The sequence below is a fragment of the Centroberyx gerrardi genome, chromosome 5 (assembly GCF_048128805.1).
Source record: "Centroberyx gerrardi isolate f3 chromosome 5, fCenGer3.hap1.cur.20231027, whole genome shotgun sequence".
NCBI classification, from domain to species: domain Eukaryota; kingdom Metazoa; phylum Chordata; class Actinopteri; order Beryciformes; family Berycidae; genus Centroberyx; species Centroberyx gerrardi.
The window spans coordinates 18,642,429-18,659,425 of NC_136001.1; the positions used below are offsets into that span (position 1 = coordinate 18,642,429).

At 38.4% G+C, this 16,997-nt stretch overlaps 1 protein-coding gene across 1 annotated transcript in view; it reads left to right on the forward strand.

Moving 5' to 3' along the window:
* Positions 1–16,324, forward strand: part of LOC139922205 (sodium- and chloride-dependent GABA transporter 2-like) — a 24,773-nt gene extending 8,449 nt beyond the window's left edge. Inside the window, exons 4-15 of the mRNA XM_078283596.1 lie at positions 1,193–1,333; positions 1,909–1,996; positions 3,895–4,027; positions 5,067–5,201; positions 5,393–5,496; positions 5,731–5,855; positions 7,126–7,238; positions 7,380–7,517; positions 7,758–7,860; positions 10,730–10,830; positions 11,589–11,759; positions 14,474–16,324. Of these exons, the coding sequence (XP_078139722.1) occupies positions 1,193–1,333; positions 1,909–1,996; positions 3,895–4,027; positions 5,067–5,201; positions 5,393–5,496; positions 5,731–5,855; positions 7,126–7,238; positions 7,380–7,517; positions 7,758–7,860; positions 10,730–10,830; positions 11,589–11,759; positions 14,474–14,620 (1,499 nt within the window). The 3' untranslated portion in view covers positions 14,621–16,324. The remainder of the gene's footprint in view (positions 1–1,192; positions 1,334–1,908; positions 1,997–3,894; positions 4,028–5,066; positions 5,202–5,392; positions 5,497–5,730; positions 5,856–7,125; positions 7,239–7,379; positions 7,518–7,757; positions 7,861–10,729; positions 10,831–11,588; positions 11,760–14,473) is intronic.
* Positions 16,325–16,997: the final 673 nt, after the last annotated feature.

Consider the following 16,997-nt stretch of genomic DNA (forward strand, 5'->3'; position numbering starts at 1 on the left):
AAAGAGGCGGGGTTTGTAACAAATAGCCAATCACTTGCAACATGGACAGATCCAGATCAGACAATTCGGATAAGATAAGATGAAACTACTGATCCCCGTGGGGAAATTAGATAGTTGTGCAGCAAAAGTAATATGATTCAGTGGGGAAAAGGACATAGAATATAAGCGCAAAACTATAAAAATAACTAATAGCCTAAAAATAGGCGAAAATAATAAAATAGGCTAATCAAACAATAAAAGCCATAAGCAATAGACCTAATTATAGGATGATATAAGCCCTAATATTTCCTGCTGACATTTTCAACATGGGTATCGGAAAGAAATGGATAGCTACTAACATTGGGTTCTTCTCTCAAGAACAAATTCTTATAATGAATAACTGTCAGCATTACAAAACATAACCGCGAAAAGTAAAAGTTGTTTCTGCTTTCAAGGCTAGAGAGGATTACTGGAGGAACTGCCCCGTCATTAGGACACAGTGGGCATATTTTTCATTGATAAAATATTTTGTGGACACATTGAGGCTGTAAAAAGATTTTCTATTCATAAAGTCGGTCTCTTGTTCTTCAGGGCTGCGGTAATGGAATATGAATAGCCGACATTGAACCAAACACTGTTGGAAATCCAATTAAATAAAGTCAGCGCAATTAATATATGCAACAGTAACTTTAATCCATTAATAATATGGTCAATTAAGTAGCCTACCTGCTATATCTCCGATATAATAAGTTATCATGGAAAACAACGTGATTCTACTGGTCTGTAAACACGTCGCCCTGCGAACAGCACTTCTTACTGTCTGTTAATTCAAAAATAACAGGTTTCAGTTTTTTATTGGGATTTTCATTCTTATATTTGTTCATATCGGGATCCTGTAGGAATGGTGACTCCCTGTTTCCAGAGAGCTGATTGGTCAGAAGGCGGCCTTTCATACGTTTTGATCCGATACCCTGAACTTAACCTGCTCCGGAGCAGGTTAGCCGTGCAGCATAAGTTACCATGGTGATCTACCCCGGTTAGAAGTGAACCACCTTCCGTGAGACGGAAAAGCCAGGGTTAAACCTGAAGTTACCTCGCTAACCCCAAATCCTGCTTCATAGTATAGGCCCCAGGACACAGCCTTTTTATATGCTGCAGTGTCATTTTGCCCGTCTTCATCAACACTTTGACCGCACTATGTCTGTCTCTTTAGGGATTGGTTACGCCACCCAAGTAGTGATTGCGTATGCTGCAGTGTCATACATCGTCATCCAGGCATGGGCCTTCTTCTATCTCTTCTCCTCCTTCAGCGCTGAGGTTCCATGGGCCAGCTGCAGGAATTCCTGGAACACAGGTAGGCATATAGACATGGATCTAGAAATGTACTGTGTGTGTAACAAAATACTGGTTTCATTTGTTATTGGTCAAGTTGATTCCTTAAGTCTTTATAAAGACAGTAGTAGAGGACAAAAAGGCCCATTATCTTGGATTGGATTGGATGGCTACAGCAACACCAGAACTTCTAGGATACTTCTAGGAAATCTTCCCAAACAGAGTTTTTCTTTTTCATTTTCAGCCTTTTTTATCTTTGGAAAACAGTGCTGTGGAGCACGGAGGGTACACAGCTAAAGATGATTGAAATTGCCACAGGGGCATCATAATAGGATCTCCAAACTGTGGTCAAACTCCATCTTTAATAACTTAAAGATCTTATAATTTAAGACTCCAGATGGATTGGACACATTTTTGGAACATTGTGAAAGGGTCTCAGGAATCTCAAATTTGCCTAAAATTGGTTAAAATCTTGGATTGTTTTGTAGTTGATGAGTGTATAGAACCACATAGACAGTCAATGAAATGCTATGTCAAATAATTGTTTACCTACACTTTGATCAATTAAAATATTCCCTTACCCCTGTTTTCTCTTAGATACATGTGTTGAATTTGATAAAAGGAATGCGTCATCCAATTGGACAGCACATTCAAATGCAACATCGCCTGCCACAGAGTTCTGGGAGTAAGTTTAATTTACACTCTGCTTTTATAGTTTACTCAATATAACATTTGTTTGTGAATTGTGCTTATGCAAGAAGTGAGCTAAAGGCTAAAATTATTTCAACAAAATCATAATGAAAGAACCATTCTCTCTCCTCTCATCACAATTATCTAACATCATAACACCTAAAAAAAAAACATCTAAAAGAGAAGCATGTTCATAATTGGGTTACTATTTCATAAACCTCTACTTGACTTGACTACTAGACCTAGATCACCAGCAAACAGACCTACAATACAACGACTGCAACCAAAGAAAGCAAGTACATGGCCCTCTTTCTTTGGGATTAATATGTTTGAGGTTTTTTCGTTTGGTTGTTTTTAAATTCTTACAAGAGCAGATGTAACCGCAATGATATATTGCAAACAACTGCCTGCTGTGTTGTACCACAGTATTCAGCTAATTTAGCTAGTTTTCAATACCCATCATACTGTAGACTGGAACTAGGTGCTCTTGCTCAGGGGCACTTGGGGTGGTATATCTGTCCATACAGGGGATTGAACCAGCAATCCTTTGATAACTAACTGGCCTTTTTAACCAGCCTGCCAACCTGCTGCTAATACTGTCATTTATACAGTTGAGCTGTCACTAATAAAACTCCCCCAGAGGATGGACTGGCCATCTGGAGTAGTGGGAGTTTTCCCAGTGGGCCAGTCAACCTATGGGCCAGCAGTGAGGCCAGCAACACAATACAAAAAGATTAAAAAAAAGGCTGTTTGTTACTCCTGCAGACTGGCCGGCTCCGTAATGGGGGCGGGGGTCAAAAGTGCATTACTCATCCATCTTTCTTTCCCCTGCCAGCTGTAACTTGATTCATTCTATCATACGCTGAGCTGACAATTACAGGCTGATTTTGTTGTGCATTAATCTAGTACACAGATTAACATAGAAAAGCAGCAGACCAAAACATTTTAAACTGGGGCTGAAAAACTAAGTGGAAAAAAAATGTCCCTTGAGTCAAATAGGACCAAATGCCACAAAATGATTAATTTATTTGGTAGCACTATAAGTAACATCAGTGCAACAAGGGTCAGTTTTGCTAACATCAATGTGCAGCAGCATAATGTTGCCACTTAGCTAGTATTCTAGCTATTGTGCTGCCTTCAAGTGCTGTTTAATACTAGTAGTAATTGCTAGTTGAGCACATGAATGATACAAATACGGGGAAAGTCAGGATTTTCGAAGATCCCCAATTTTCTGACATGTGACATTTAGGGAACAGAGAGCAGGGAACTCTTGTCAACAGATGGTAAAAGTGATGTGTGTTTTTTATATATCTCTAGTAAAGCTTTGGTCTACACGTGTCCATACTGTGAGGAGCTAGGTGGTGGCTGGAGAATCTGTGGGTTGGTTGTGGTGGGCCAGTCTGGATTAAAAGTCAAGGGCCGTTTTTTTTATTTTTTATTCCATTTTTCATCTTTATCCCAGTCTGTCCCTGTATACCCCATAACTATTTATTTTTTCCATGGGAGCAATTTTTTAAAACAAAAATGAATTCTGAATTCATACACAGCTAAACCTTTAACCTTACGGGTTTTTACCCTCACCCTGAAGACAGATTGTTTTAAATTGCATTGTATTCATAATTAAGAAGGTTTCAGGTCTAACCCAGCCCAATTTCACATGTAACTGAAAATGTTCTTCTATAGGACCAAAAACACTTTGTTTTTAGTGTGTGGTGCAATGTTGTAACAATACCATCTGATCAGTCACAAATATTCGATTCTTCCCTATCGTATTACTGGTCTGTATTCCTTTTTAATCACTGATGGAGGTCTTGTACAAAGTTCCCAATCATTTTGTGCCTCCAAACTGTTTTTCTGCCCCAATGTTTTGGCATACTATGTGTCCCTTTTCAGGAGACGAGTACTGGGTATATCTCAAGGAATTGAGGAAATTGGTAGCCTGCGGTGGGAGTTGGCCTTATGTCTCTTACTGGCTTGGATACTGTGCTACTTCTGTGTTTGGAAGGGAGTAAGATCCACTGGAAAGGTAGAACCTTTACTTTAGGAGAAGATGGTATGATAGATTTTGTGTGTGTGTGTGTGTGAGAGAGAGAGAGAGAGAGAGAGAGAGAGAGAGAGAGAGAGAGAGAGAGAGAGAGAGAGAGAGAGAGAGAGAGAGAGAGAGAGAGAGAGAGAGAGAGAGAGAGAGAGAGAGAGAGAGAGAGAGAGAGAGAATGTGTGTGTGTATTCATTTTATTACAGCATATCTTCTGAGGAAGAAAATGACAGAATTTTTGTATCACATTCACTGGTTCAATACGAAGGTGAAAGTGTAGAAGGTGAATAGGTAGGTAGCATTCGTAACATCTTTGGCTATAAACTATAAGAGACAACTTCTCTCTGCTTGACCATCAGTACCAAAAGTTGGATTTGGGTGAGCAACAGTGCAATAGTGGCTTGTATCAACAGCAAAAGTTCATCCGTGTCATTTTAAGCAGGTCTTGCCCTTCAAGAATCTGTTTATACCCATAATTGATATGCTCAAAATTTAGACTTGGGGTATATATGTAATGACAACCTTAACACAAGGCATCAAAGTGACAATGAAGCATATTTTTACTGTTAAATGAATAAGACTAATGGACTAATGGTGTGTGTTCAGTGTGACATGGAGTGATAAAAAGCCTGTTGTACATGGAGCCACACCAAGGCCTTCTGGCAGCCGAGGCGGCCTCTCTTGAACTGACAATGCCAGCAGTGTTTAGTTTCACAATACTTGGCAATGCTAACAACGCTGATACAGCAATGTCCAGCTGTGTCAGGTAGAGATTTTATGTGATTCATATTTGATGTTCTACCTCCAAAATGACTAAAAGCTCAGGGAATAATAATTTTATACTACGTGTTGATATTTTATTCACCGCATTGTCTTTTCTTCCTTTAATTCTTGTTTACAATATACAATAACACCTCTCTGTTGATGAAACATTTTTATTGTTTTAAAATTTCACGTTCCAAGAACCAGTGATTCAAAACGACAACAGCATTGACAACACAAACAAACAGCTTTCTTTTCCTGTTGATAGGTAGTTTACTTTACAGCCACTTTTCCCTACGTGATGCTGGTGGTTCTTTTGGCCCGAGGACTGACTTTACCAGGAGCTATGGATGGCTTAGCTTTCTACCTGTACCCTGACCCCACAAGGTTGGTGGACCCTCAAGTAAGTGACAAAGCACCAAGTCAAACATTCAGCATGAACACCAACAAAATCTGCCATCAAAACTCTCCCACCGGAAGCCAAATATACTGTATTATACCCTAATGGGACATTAAGGTATAATTCTTAGATTAACTGGTGAAAGTTTACTTATACTTACTTTCAAACATTGATGTTTTCGCATCTACTTATAGGTTTGGATGGATGCAGGTGCACAAGTGCTTTTCTCTTTCGGCATTTGTCAGGGGAGTTTGACTGCTTTGGGCAGCTACAATCAGTATAACAATGATTGCTATAAGTAAGTCCTTTGTGCTTTTTATCTTTGTTAAATTTAAATTCACTTCCTTGATATGCTTCATCAAAACATGCACAGGAATGGCCTGACATTTTGGCAAGTTGTTTTGCTCTAGGTTTCTCAACTGCACATGATTCTGACTTGATTCACTTCCAGCTGACACAAGTTGTCTATGATTGATTGATTGATTGATTGATTGATTGTGTTGAATATCTAAATATTTGTTTATTTTCCCAGGGACACTTTTTTTCTATGTCTGGTGAATGGTGGATCCAGCTTTGTGGCAGGGTTTGCAATCTTTTCTGTGTTGGGCTTCATGTCCTATGAACAAGGAATACCAATATCTGAAGTGGCTGCCACTGGTGAGAACACCACTATACCACATATATTATATACACTCAGTGACCACTTTATTAGGTACACCTCTCTGTTTGCGCAAACAGCTTGCTCCTCCAGGCAGTGAGTCATGTGTAAATAAAGCATAAGTTTAAGGCACGCAGACAGGGTCGAGAAGTTCAGCTACTGTATGACTAAATGTTTCTGACGGTTGGTGCCAGACGTCCTGATCCTGAGTAACATCTCAGAAACGGCCGACCTCTTAGGTTTTCCGCACGCTAGTGTTTACAGTTTACTGAGAATGGTGTGGTAATCAAAAAACATATCAACTGCAGTCCTGAGGGTGATAATGTCTTGTTTATGAGAGAGGTCAGAGGAGAATGGCACGTTCAAGCTTACAAGCGGGCCACAAGTATACACACAGCTCAGTACAACAGCGATGTGCAGAAGGGCATCTCAGAACACACAACTCGTCAAACCTTGAAGCTGATGGGCTACAGCAGCAGACCATGCCAGGCTCCGCTCCTGTCAGCTAAGAAGATGAAGCTACAGTATAAGCACAGGATTACCAAAACTGGATTAAAGAGTGGAGATACGCTGCCTGGTCCAACAACTCCTTTTTTCTGTTGTAATGTGCTGATGGCAGGGTCAGAATTAGGCAAAAACAATATGAATCCATGGATCCCTCCTGCCTGGTCAACAGTACTAATGTTTTCTTGGCCCACACTAGGCTCCTTAGTACTACATTAGGCCCCTTAGTACCAGTAGAGCATCATTTGAACACCACAGCGAACCTAAACAATGTTGCTGACCAGGTGTATCCCTTCATGGCTACTGTCTAGCCTTTTTCAAATGGATTCTTCCAGCAGGATAATGCACCATGTCATAAAGGAAGCATTGTCTGCAGATGGTTCCAGGAACACGACAGTCACTTTAGTTTACTCCAATGACCTTTGCAATCCCCAGATTTCAACCCAGTATAGTGCACGTTTTGGATGAGGTGGAGCAGGATGTTCGCAGTATGAATGAGGCGCCCTGTGGAACATTTCGGCACCTTGTTAAATCCATGCTTCGAAGAATTCTTTTTTTTTTCCCGAAAGTTTACTGGTACTAGCTAGAATAAAGTGGCCACTGACTGTATGTTATCTTTCATTGCATATTTACACAATAAGATGAATATGCTTATTCCTAAATACTGCTATCTAAGTTGTAGTCTTAGAAAAAATGGATGCTTCTACATGGAGGTCACATGGATGGGAAGTGATGTTAAATGATTGAATGTGTATCGAATTACAGGACCTGGCTTGGCATTTATCGCCTATCCCCGGGCAGTAGCTATGATGCCTTTACCTCAGTTATGGGCTATATGCTTCTTCATCATGGTCATCTTGCTGGGAGCGGATACACAGGTGAGGTGAAAATGCCTTCCATCAAACGACTGTCACTCCTCTAACTAGTTTTAATTCTTTTGTTAATCATCTTGGTTGTCAGTTATTGCTCGTATCAAGAGGTTGGGTTTATTCTCGCTCAACGGTCTGTGTCCCTAACAGTTTGTCAGTCTGGAATGCCTGATGACTTCGGTGACAGACATGTTCCCAACTGTTTTTCGAAGAGGTTACCGTCGAGAGTTGCTGCTGCTTTGCCTCTGCTCCGTTTGCTTCTTTCTCGGCCTCCTCCTTGTCACAGAGGTGAAACCTTTAATTTGTCTCTCCCATCATTGTTCATGAATTAGTGGTCTGTACAAAATGATTCAAAGTTAGCCTATTTAATGTTCAAAAACACATTTGAAATTTGGCCCAAAATTATTACTCCATTTATCTGTTATTTTGCATTTATAGTACTTCAATTCTGACTAATTCAGCAAAATTAGATTTGTACAGGAGTGCTGCTTATTTTGCAGGATCTATAACCCCTCTCTCTTCTTGCAGGGGGGATTGTATTTTCTTCAACTTTTTGACCATTACGTTTGCAGTGGCAACAATCTGCTTCTTCTTTCAGTGTGTCAGTCGATAGCCATCGGTTGGATATATGGTGAGTCACTATGGTTATCTAGCATTAATCAAACATGGTAAACTTCAGACAATTGTTCTTTTTATGCATGTTGCATTAGTAATTTATGACTTCACTCTCCCAGTTTTATTTGTTTTGTTTTGGGGTTTTTTCAAGTGATACATAAAAGTAATTGGGCAAGGCATTTAAAAGATAATCCCTCTGTAGTATACATTAACAACTCATTCAAAGTCCTCCAGGCTTATAGTTGCAGGCTAGTCAAATGCACATGTGCCATGACGATATTGTATCTAGTATTGGTAAAATAGAATTGGTAAGGATTGGTAAAATACATTGCACTCATAATATGTTTATTTCATTCCATGCTTAAAATAGAGACTGTTAATGATGACACAATTTTTACTCCAAGGGCCATTCCACTGTTACATACCATAACATTTCATCACATTCATAAAACTGTCGACGTGTTCTCATACGTATCGTACGATCGTATGATACCTTACAAAAAGTTGTGATTCATACTATCCCTACTCACGGCCAGCCACATAACTTATCACTGCACTAAAACAACTTTGGTTAAGGTTAGGAAACTAATGCCATTTGGTTAAAGTTAACAATTCAACAAGTTGCCTTGTTGAATATACATGTTGGTTTTTCCCCAACCACAGAGCACCTTGATTTTTGTGAGGACCCATTGGAGTGTTTTTGTTTTCTTTATTGATGTTTTGAAAAGTTCTTGGCATGAGTTTGGAACTGAACCCAGGTCACCAGAGTCAAAGGCAGATGTCTACGCCCATCCATCACCCCAACATTCATGCCCTTACTTACTATTCCACTGTGCTCAACTGCCTGCTTTAGTCACATGAGTCCTTATTTTGCGGTATCTATCACCCGTCTCTTCTTACAGGGGGGCCCCATTTGCATGAACCCCATTTCCTGTTTCACTCAATTCGTAGAACACCAATCCGAAATTAGGGTGCACTACTTTTCGTAACTATAAGTACAAATTTGATGTGAGATCAGGCTGCTCTAGATCAAGAAGCCTGGAAAAACAAAAGAATTAGTGACACACTACTCATCAGATACACGTGCACTTAAATATGCGCAGCATGCAGTCAACCTTCATAACATTGTTATGGCTTTAACAAGCACACAACGGAGCCACTGAGTAGCCTATCACTGGAAGGTCACAAGATGGGCTGCTGGTTCTGTCTAGGTTTATGTGTCAGTTATTTTCAGCAAACCTGAAACAAAAAAGTAAACACACCACCGCTGCCAAGAATAATGTTGACCCTTTCAGGGAATAAGTCAACGGTCGGTCACGATTTGTATTTGGATAGTCCAGTGTTGATCAAGAGACTATAATGTGTCGCTAAAAAGTCTACTGAGTTTCAAATGATTCTCATAATTGTGTGAAAAGCAGTCTATAGATATTCGATGTCTGGGTTGGGGTTAATCTTTGGGTTGGGGTTATTGTTAGAAATAGGGTGAGGTTAGGGTTACATAGTCTGTTGAGATGCAGCAAATAGGCAAGTGACACTTTGTTGAATATCTACTTTTTGTTAGTTGAGTATTAACATTAGATTATCCAAATAAATTGTTACCCAGCGGTCTATTAGAAACACAAAAAACAGCACTCATCCTTCAGCTCAGTGTAGGGAGTCAAGCTTGTGCTCCGTCTAGTGGATCATCTTCCAGCGTCGACTGAAACACACAGATATAGAAGGAGGTTAATGAAGTGCGAGTATGCCTTGTTGTCCACTCCTGGCTCTCTCCGCCTCTCGACACATGTTCAATCCATGTTCATCTTAACACACACATTTTATTTGGGAAAAATACTTTTGTAATACATAATGTTTTAAATTTTAGAGGTAACGCCCCAATACTGGCCATCTGTACCATAGGAGTCAAGTGTACCTGAAAATAATCACACAGCTTGAAAATACTTAAAGCTTAGGCCTACCATGTTTGAAAATCTCATTGTGAACAACTTGAAGTGATTAAATTATGCAAAGTTTTCCCAACATTTGACCATGTCTGCAGGGTTTTAAAGCTACAAGTGTTTTATTCATTACCATGTGAAATCAGTGTTGACCCTCCTCACATAGCTTACACTTCTTTGGTGCCTATATACAACTAGACATGCACTTTGTCTCAAAATCTCACTCATCTGGTCCTTTGTCACTGATTTTCCATATACTCACTCCTCAGTCTGACTCCTATGTTCTCTTCCCCATACACTTTTGTTCTTCCCATCACTCAAGTTAAAAGAAGACTTTCTAATTTAAGCTTGATGGACATTAGAGTCTCTTGAGGAGGGGCGTTTGCTCTCATGGGCAAACTCTCTTTGATTTTGAATCCTTACAAAAGTCCAAGAGAACTCTATACATTCACTTTCAAAACAACATCTACTTCACAAGGCCCACTTTTCAGTCTTCATGGTAAGGGTGAGAAAAATACTTAATGTGGTGACACTGTCAACAGTTGCTGCCTCATTAAAGTAGGTTAAATATACTAATTGTTCCAGGTTGCAGAAAGGTGCCTCTGTCTCTGTTGCAAAGTTACTGTTGAAAAGTTACTGTTGCACCATTAAAGACAAGGTTAACCCGACAAACTGATCGAATGATGTCACTAAAAAAACAAAAACAAAGAGCAAAAAAGAAAGAGCACGTGTTTTCTTTACATTGTGAAAAGACTTAGGCCTACTGAAATTCACCAGATTATTAAAAATTTAAAAGATGTTCTAAAAATACTCCCAGAATTATGAATCTTTACACCTTAGCAGTGGATTTTCATTAAACTCCCACAATCCTCTTCTTTGTATTCAGAAAGAACTACTCCAGCTACTCTGTCTTTAAAACAGGCTGCTTACTTTCCATTTTATTCACAGGTGCAGATAGTCTGTATGACAATATTGAAGATATGATAGGTTATCGCCCCGGACCACTAATGAAGTATTGCTGGCTTTATGTTACCCCTGCTGTTTGTCTGGTGAGTGAACCAGCGTTTCTTTTGATCTCTGTAAGAGCAAACAAGCAAATAGTTTGATTTATTTTAGCATAACATAGATGGCAACACACATAACAAACATTTTTCAGCTGTCGTTAATCATGTCAAAGAAGAGATTAAACATATCAGCGTGTTAATCTATTTAAAGGATCATACAGCTGTTTGACATGTGGTTCCTATGTCAGTATTCCCTTGGTAGGAGTGTATGTGTCACACCATTTTTGCCATCTTTTTCCATTATTTTATTTATATTTTGTAGCTATTTTGTGCCAATTAATCACTGCTCAGACAGAGGGTCATTCATCAAACAATTGTGGGGAATCACGTAAGGCTTTAACCCCAAATGTATTTCACCATGATCATATTTTCTCAAAATTGTAAATAGAATGCCTGGGAAAACAGGCTTTTCCAGGTTCATGAATCAGAGAAATAATAGTAAAACACATCAAGGAAAGACTTGAAAATCTGGAGGAGTTTTTTTTAGACATCAAGCAGAATTGATGAAGGTTTTATCAAATTTCTTTGGAAAGTCATTTGTGTTTTATTTGCGTGCATAGTCTTAATAGCTGAATAACCTAATGTATAGTCTACAGCTGATTGTGTGTGTTTTCTATATCCAGGATTGTTGATTTAGTTTCATCTGAATTTTTTCCACTTATGACTGCGGTATCAAGTATTGAAAGCAGATTTCAATCAAACTGAAATTGTATGAAAATAACCGTCCCTTTTGTTCCTGTCAGGGTACCTTCATTTTTTCAGTGGTAAAGTACAAGCCTCTCAAGTTCAACAAAACCTATGTCTACCCAAACTGGGCTTATGTTTTGGGCTGGTGCCTCGGACTCTTCTGTGTTCTCTTGGTACCTCTGTGGGTCGTCTTTAAGGTTTCTCAGATGAAAGGAACGCTATCGCAGGTATGTCTTACTTAAAGAAAATGCATTTCTACCATATGGGTCATTCTTACACTGGAAAGAGTTAGTACTTAGTGATGCAACTGATGAAACTATACACATGAGTGATCCTTTTTTTCTGAAAAGTTGCTCCATTAAACAATAGTGAGGTTGTAACTTCTGTGGAAGAGACAGAAGGTAAAGCACTGAAAATGTAGCATGCATATATCACCATAATCAAGGACAGGGAGGAGGGATGCCTCAACAATCACCTTTCTAGTCTCAAAGATAAAATAAGATTTATTCCTGTATAGAAACCCAAGTTTACTTCTGAAACTGATTATGAAACTGAAACTGTTTATGTGATTTTCAAAAGAAAGACCAATCCAATCACCAATGCAAATGCCTAGATACTTGTAGCAGGGGACTTGTTCAATTTGTACTCCTTTTACAGTACAAATTTGCAGATCCTTGGCAGTGAAGTTACGCGAATTTGAGAAAAACATAAATTTGGTTTTGTCTTCATTTAGAACTAATTTCAGCTCTGCAAAGGAATTTGGAATAGAATTGAAACCAAGCTGCAGGTCATTTATGGCCTGTAGAACTGTTGGAGTAGAGGAATAAATAAGTGTCATCAGCATAAAGATGTAATTTACATTTACCCGGATTAAGTCCAATATTGTTTATAGAAATATCGAAAAGTATCAGGCCAAGAACAGAACTCTGGGCTACACCCTTACAGATATTGAGAAAACTTAAATAAAACCCATCTACACAAATGTATTGTGTCCTATCCGTTAAATAATTATGAAACGAAGAATGAGCATCGTGTCGGTATTGAGAATGTCTAATATGCAAATTAGATACTGTCAACAAACCGGAGAAAAGTTACTATGTGCTACTAGTCACTCTGTTTCCTCCCGTCGGTTTAACTGTTTTTGAGAGGTCATCATTACAGCCGGTAAATATGAACCTAACCTGTTAAAACTTTAAAAAGTCTGGACGAATGTAGGATGAACTCTAATCCTCCCTGTCACAGACACAAGGGCCATAAAATCTCCAGGATTATCCCAGACCATTTCAGGGTCCATAAAACCTCTGTTGACCAATTTATCCTCTGAGTTAAAGGATAAATCCCACTGCAGAGCCATTTGTTCTCCATGGGCTTCAACCCCACCTTTTTATGGCAGGAGTAGGTCTTTGATTCCATTTCTGATCGCAGGAGCCACGACAATAGTGATCAAAACCAACATCCATCGGTCTATTCAAAAGCAGGGAATGGTCAACAGTGTCAAAGGCCTTGAAAAGGTCAATAAATAGAGCAGCACAATAATGTTTGTTATCTAATGCGTTTACAATGTCATTTATCACTAAAGAGGCTTCTGTAATGCTACTGTGGCCAGACTGATAAGGACTTCAAATGGAGGGGTCCGCTAGAAAAGCTTTTATTTGAGAATTTATCAGACATCCTAAAATTTTTGCTTAACAGGGGAGTCTAGAAAAAGGATAGTTATTTAAAAGACTAGGCTCATCCCCTTTGTTCAGTGGAAGTACATTAGCAGTTTTCCAAATCTTGGATACCAGAGAGAACGGACAAATTAAAGATATGGGTCAAGGACCAGGCAGTCACCGGTGCGGAAAGCTGCAAGAGATAAGGATCAAGCATGTCAGCTCCAGTTGATTCTACATAGGGTTAAATGCTTTACAATGAACAGGAATAAAGAGCCACTCTTTTCTATTGATTTTGGAACCCAAATCAATAGGGAAGGAAAATGGTCCACACCCCCTGCTTGTAATCCTGCCAAGAGTGCCAAGAGAAGGGGTTTAGTCCTCTATAGGGCACTTCTAGTCACATATTGCCTACAATGTTTGTTTTTCACCATTAAGTCCAGTTCTTTCGATCTTGTGCACCGGTAACTCAGACTTAGGCACAGCTCGGCCAACTTAGACCTGCATATAACGCATGCAACGCATGTATGCAACACATATGATAGGTTATTCTGTTGTTTCTCGTGTTTATAACCAATATTTAAAAACATCACATAGATGTTTGGAGACAAGCACAGCTAGACATAAGATAAGATAAGATAAGATAAGATAAGATATCACTTTATTAATCCCCTTGGGGAAATTCGGGAACATCAGCTTGAGTTTGCTTTAACACAAATTTGCATTACCTTGTCTTGTTAATTAACGGTTTATTTCCTGTCACATTTGTGTATGAAAATGCAAAGTTGATCATCAACCTAGGTTGGAGAATGAAATGATGAAAGAGCGCTTGGCAAGAGCGGCATGGGCTAGGATACATTTATTGAATACTTGAAACAACTCTAAAATTTGTTGTGTGGTATCTACCAATGGGTTGGCTACTTATTTCTTTATTTTTATCAGCAGCAAAAGACAAGACAAAATTACTTTCAGATTTGTTCAAGCTTTATTGTGACAGAACCGTTACAATTTATTATTTACTTTATTTCTTTATCTAATAAAAAATACTACTACTTATTACTTTTTAGATGAAGTTCATGCTTTTAAAACCTGGTTGAATATAACCACAGTGGGCACTAGTTTGTAACATACTCCCCTGTTTGTAACAGTATATCGCCTTTATACTGTTTGGGTTGTTTATTCCTTCAATGAAATAGTGTAATTTAATTGCTCAAAGTTGTGGCTTTAACATTTTGACTATTGTGAACTGATGTTTATTTGATTGTTTTACCTCCAACCTATTTCCACAGAACCTCAAACAGCTCTGCCGCCCTGAAAACAAGACCCACAGCACAAAGCAAACCTCTGAGCGATGCCCTCTGAACCCGGACAACACCCTCATTCCTGCCGCCGGTGAATACAAGGGAAGTGGAGTCGAGATGGAGATGCAAGTGTGAGAAATTGATCATATTGAAACATGTTTAAAATATGGTCTTTTAAACTCCAGGCTTTGTAAGCTAAGCATAGCTTCAAGAAATTATGATGAGCAATACATTCTGAAGATTTTCAACTTTATTGGGTTGCTGGCATTAAGCCTACAACCTGCACAGTAGGCACAATGATTCTTGTATCATTGTTAAATACTATTTTGCTGTCGGCCTATAACGTCTTGGTAAGCACATTTAGTGGACAAAATGTAGACAAAATTAAGTGTTAGCAGTTAAAGCAAAATATTAATATTAATAATTAAGTTAAAGCAATATTTTCATGTTTCCGTATGCCCCCTCTATAGAGGTTCAGGAGAAGCCAATCTTAATAATACTGTCCTGGAGATCTGCTCTCACCACAAATATTTAGGCTTTTCCCCCAGAAGAAAAATGAATAAATAAATAAATAATTACACTGAAATTAAAATTTTCTTTTCCCCAAACCTGAACACATTCGACTTAGCATCAGTAGCATCAGTATTGGTATATATATATGTGTATATATATATATATCTGGAATTTTTTAAACTTTACAAATCATTTATATGAGAAAGCATAGCCATATTTTATAGATACCAGCAAGAGCCAGCTGTTGTATTTATGCAGTACTGTATGCCTGTATCCTGTATGCCTTTGTCAAGTGATGGTTACCCTTTTTTATTCTTTGATATTTTGACACACCCTACCCCTATATTTGAAATGGTTTTACCTGTAGGCCTACTAGTTTACTGCAGCTGCATGTCCAAGACAGGCTTTAATTAAAGTAGAACTACTATACAGTTACCTGTATCATCTAGATCATTTATCTATATTATGTCTGTCTTTTTATGAGTGGCACTTTGATTGATGTGATAAAGCTGGAGTTTCATGGCAGCTGATTCCTGGTAAAGAACACTGTCATAATTCTCCGTCAAAGGTGTAACTGACAGGAGAGTTAAGGTAATTCCAAAGGAATTCGCCAAAGGCATTAAAGTAACAAATAATCTTCTCAGAAAAAGTCAGTTTAATAATCAGTATACTCTATTATGTCAGTGTGAGCATTACTTATAGTCGCATGGCTTGTAGCCACATTAGATTTATTAAAGTGCAAATTGAATACCAAATAATTACACATGCAAGATAACCACCATGGGGTGTTTGACACTTAAATAGAATCCAAAGCACCAGTAAGAAACAAACTTTAAGAAAATGAGTTGGGTATCCAATAGTACATATAGATATAGACACAAGAATCACACATCCCAAGATAAGACAACTGTTTGAAATGTTAACACCTATCATTTGGTCACCAAAATGGTCACCTTCAGTAAATTGCAGTCTTCATGGAAAAAGTCATCATTTTGTTGTTGATTTCTCTCACCATGTCAAGTTACTCAAATTAATGGAAGTTGGAAATCATGCTGCTGATGTTGAGTTATTAGAGGAACGCTTCCAGACTACTTTTCAATAGCCCCACTAGTCCTCCTGCCTTACAATCTTTGACAGTCCTTGTCACAGTAAGTTATTTTTGATAACAATAAGTTGTAGTAAGTAAAGAAAAAACTAGGTTCACTCTGTCAAGTGTCTGGACACAATCATGAGAGTGCAACCCATGTTTTGTTTTGGGGTTTGTTTGTTTTTGTCGAGAATTGTTTTCATGCTATAAGAAATCAATAAATTTTGTTTCATACTGTGATAAAACATTTTAGCAGTTGTTCATTTTGCATTTAATTTATAGTCTATCTCCCAGAAGGATATTGCTTTAGTGAAACATAACTGAGAGCAGAGATCCCATGCATCAAGATTTCCCCTACATTTTCTTTCATTGGGGGCAGCAGGAGCCTAAACACACACGCACGCATGCACGCACACACACACTGACAAGTCTTTAAGTCCTAGCCTACTGGGTTACTCATAGATCTATTGTGTCTTTCTGTGGCCTTCGCAGGTCTTATTTATGTTTGAAGATCCTATGATTTGAAGATCTCTCAGTGTGGTTCTCTGACTTAGTTTGCATCATAGAAAATGAAATATGTAAAAGGCCCTCTCAATAACATGAGGAAATATCCAAACTGAGAGCAATGAGATAGAAAATAGTTTCATTTTCAGGCAGTTTGGTAGCTAATCTAATGACCACCATTCTCTTGTAAATCACATCCGTTGAAGATAGAGATCCAGCATCTTTGTCATGCTGACTCAGAATTCCTATTAGCATTTAACATTTTATTTATTTATTTAACATTTTAATATCAATAAATCATTACCACTTTAATTTTGAGACATTATTATAATTATCGTAAACAAACGAAACCATTGTCATGAAGACTGGCAGCCTAGCGACCTCTACACTGTCTTTTACATTGTGTAA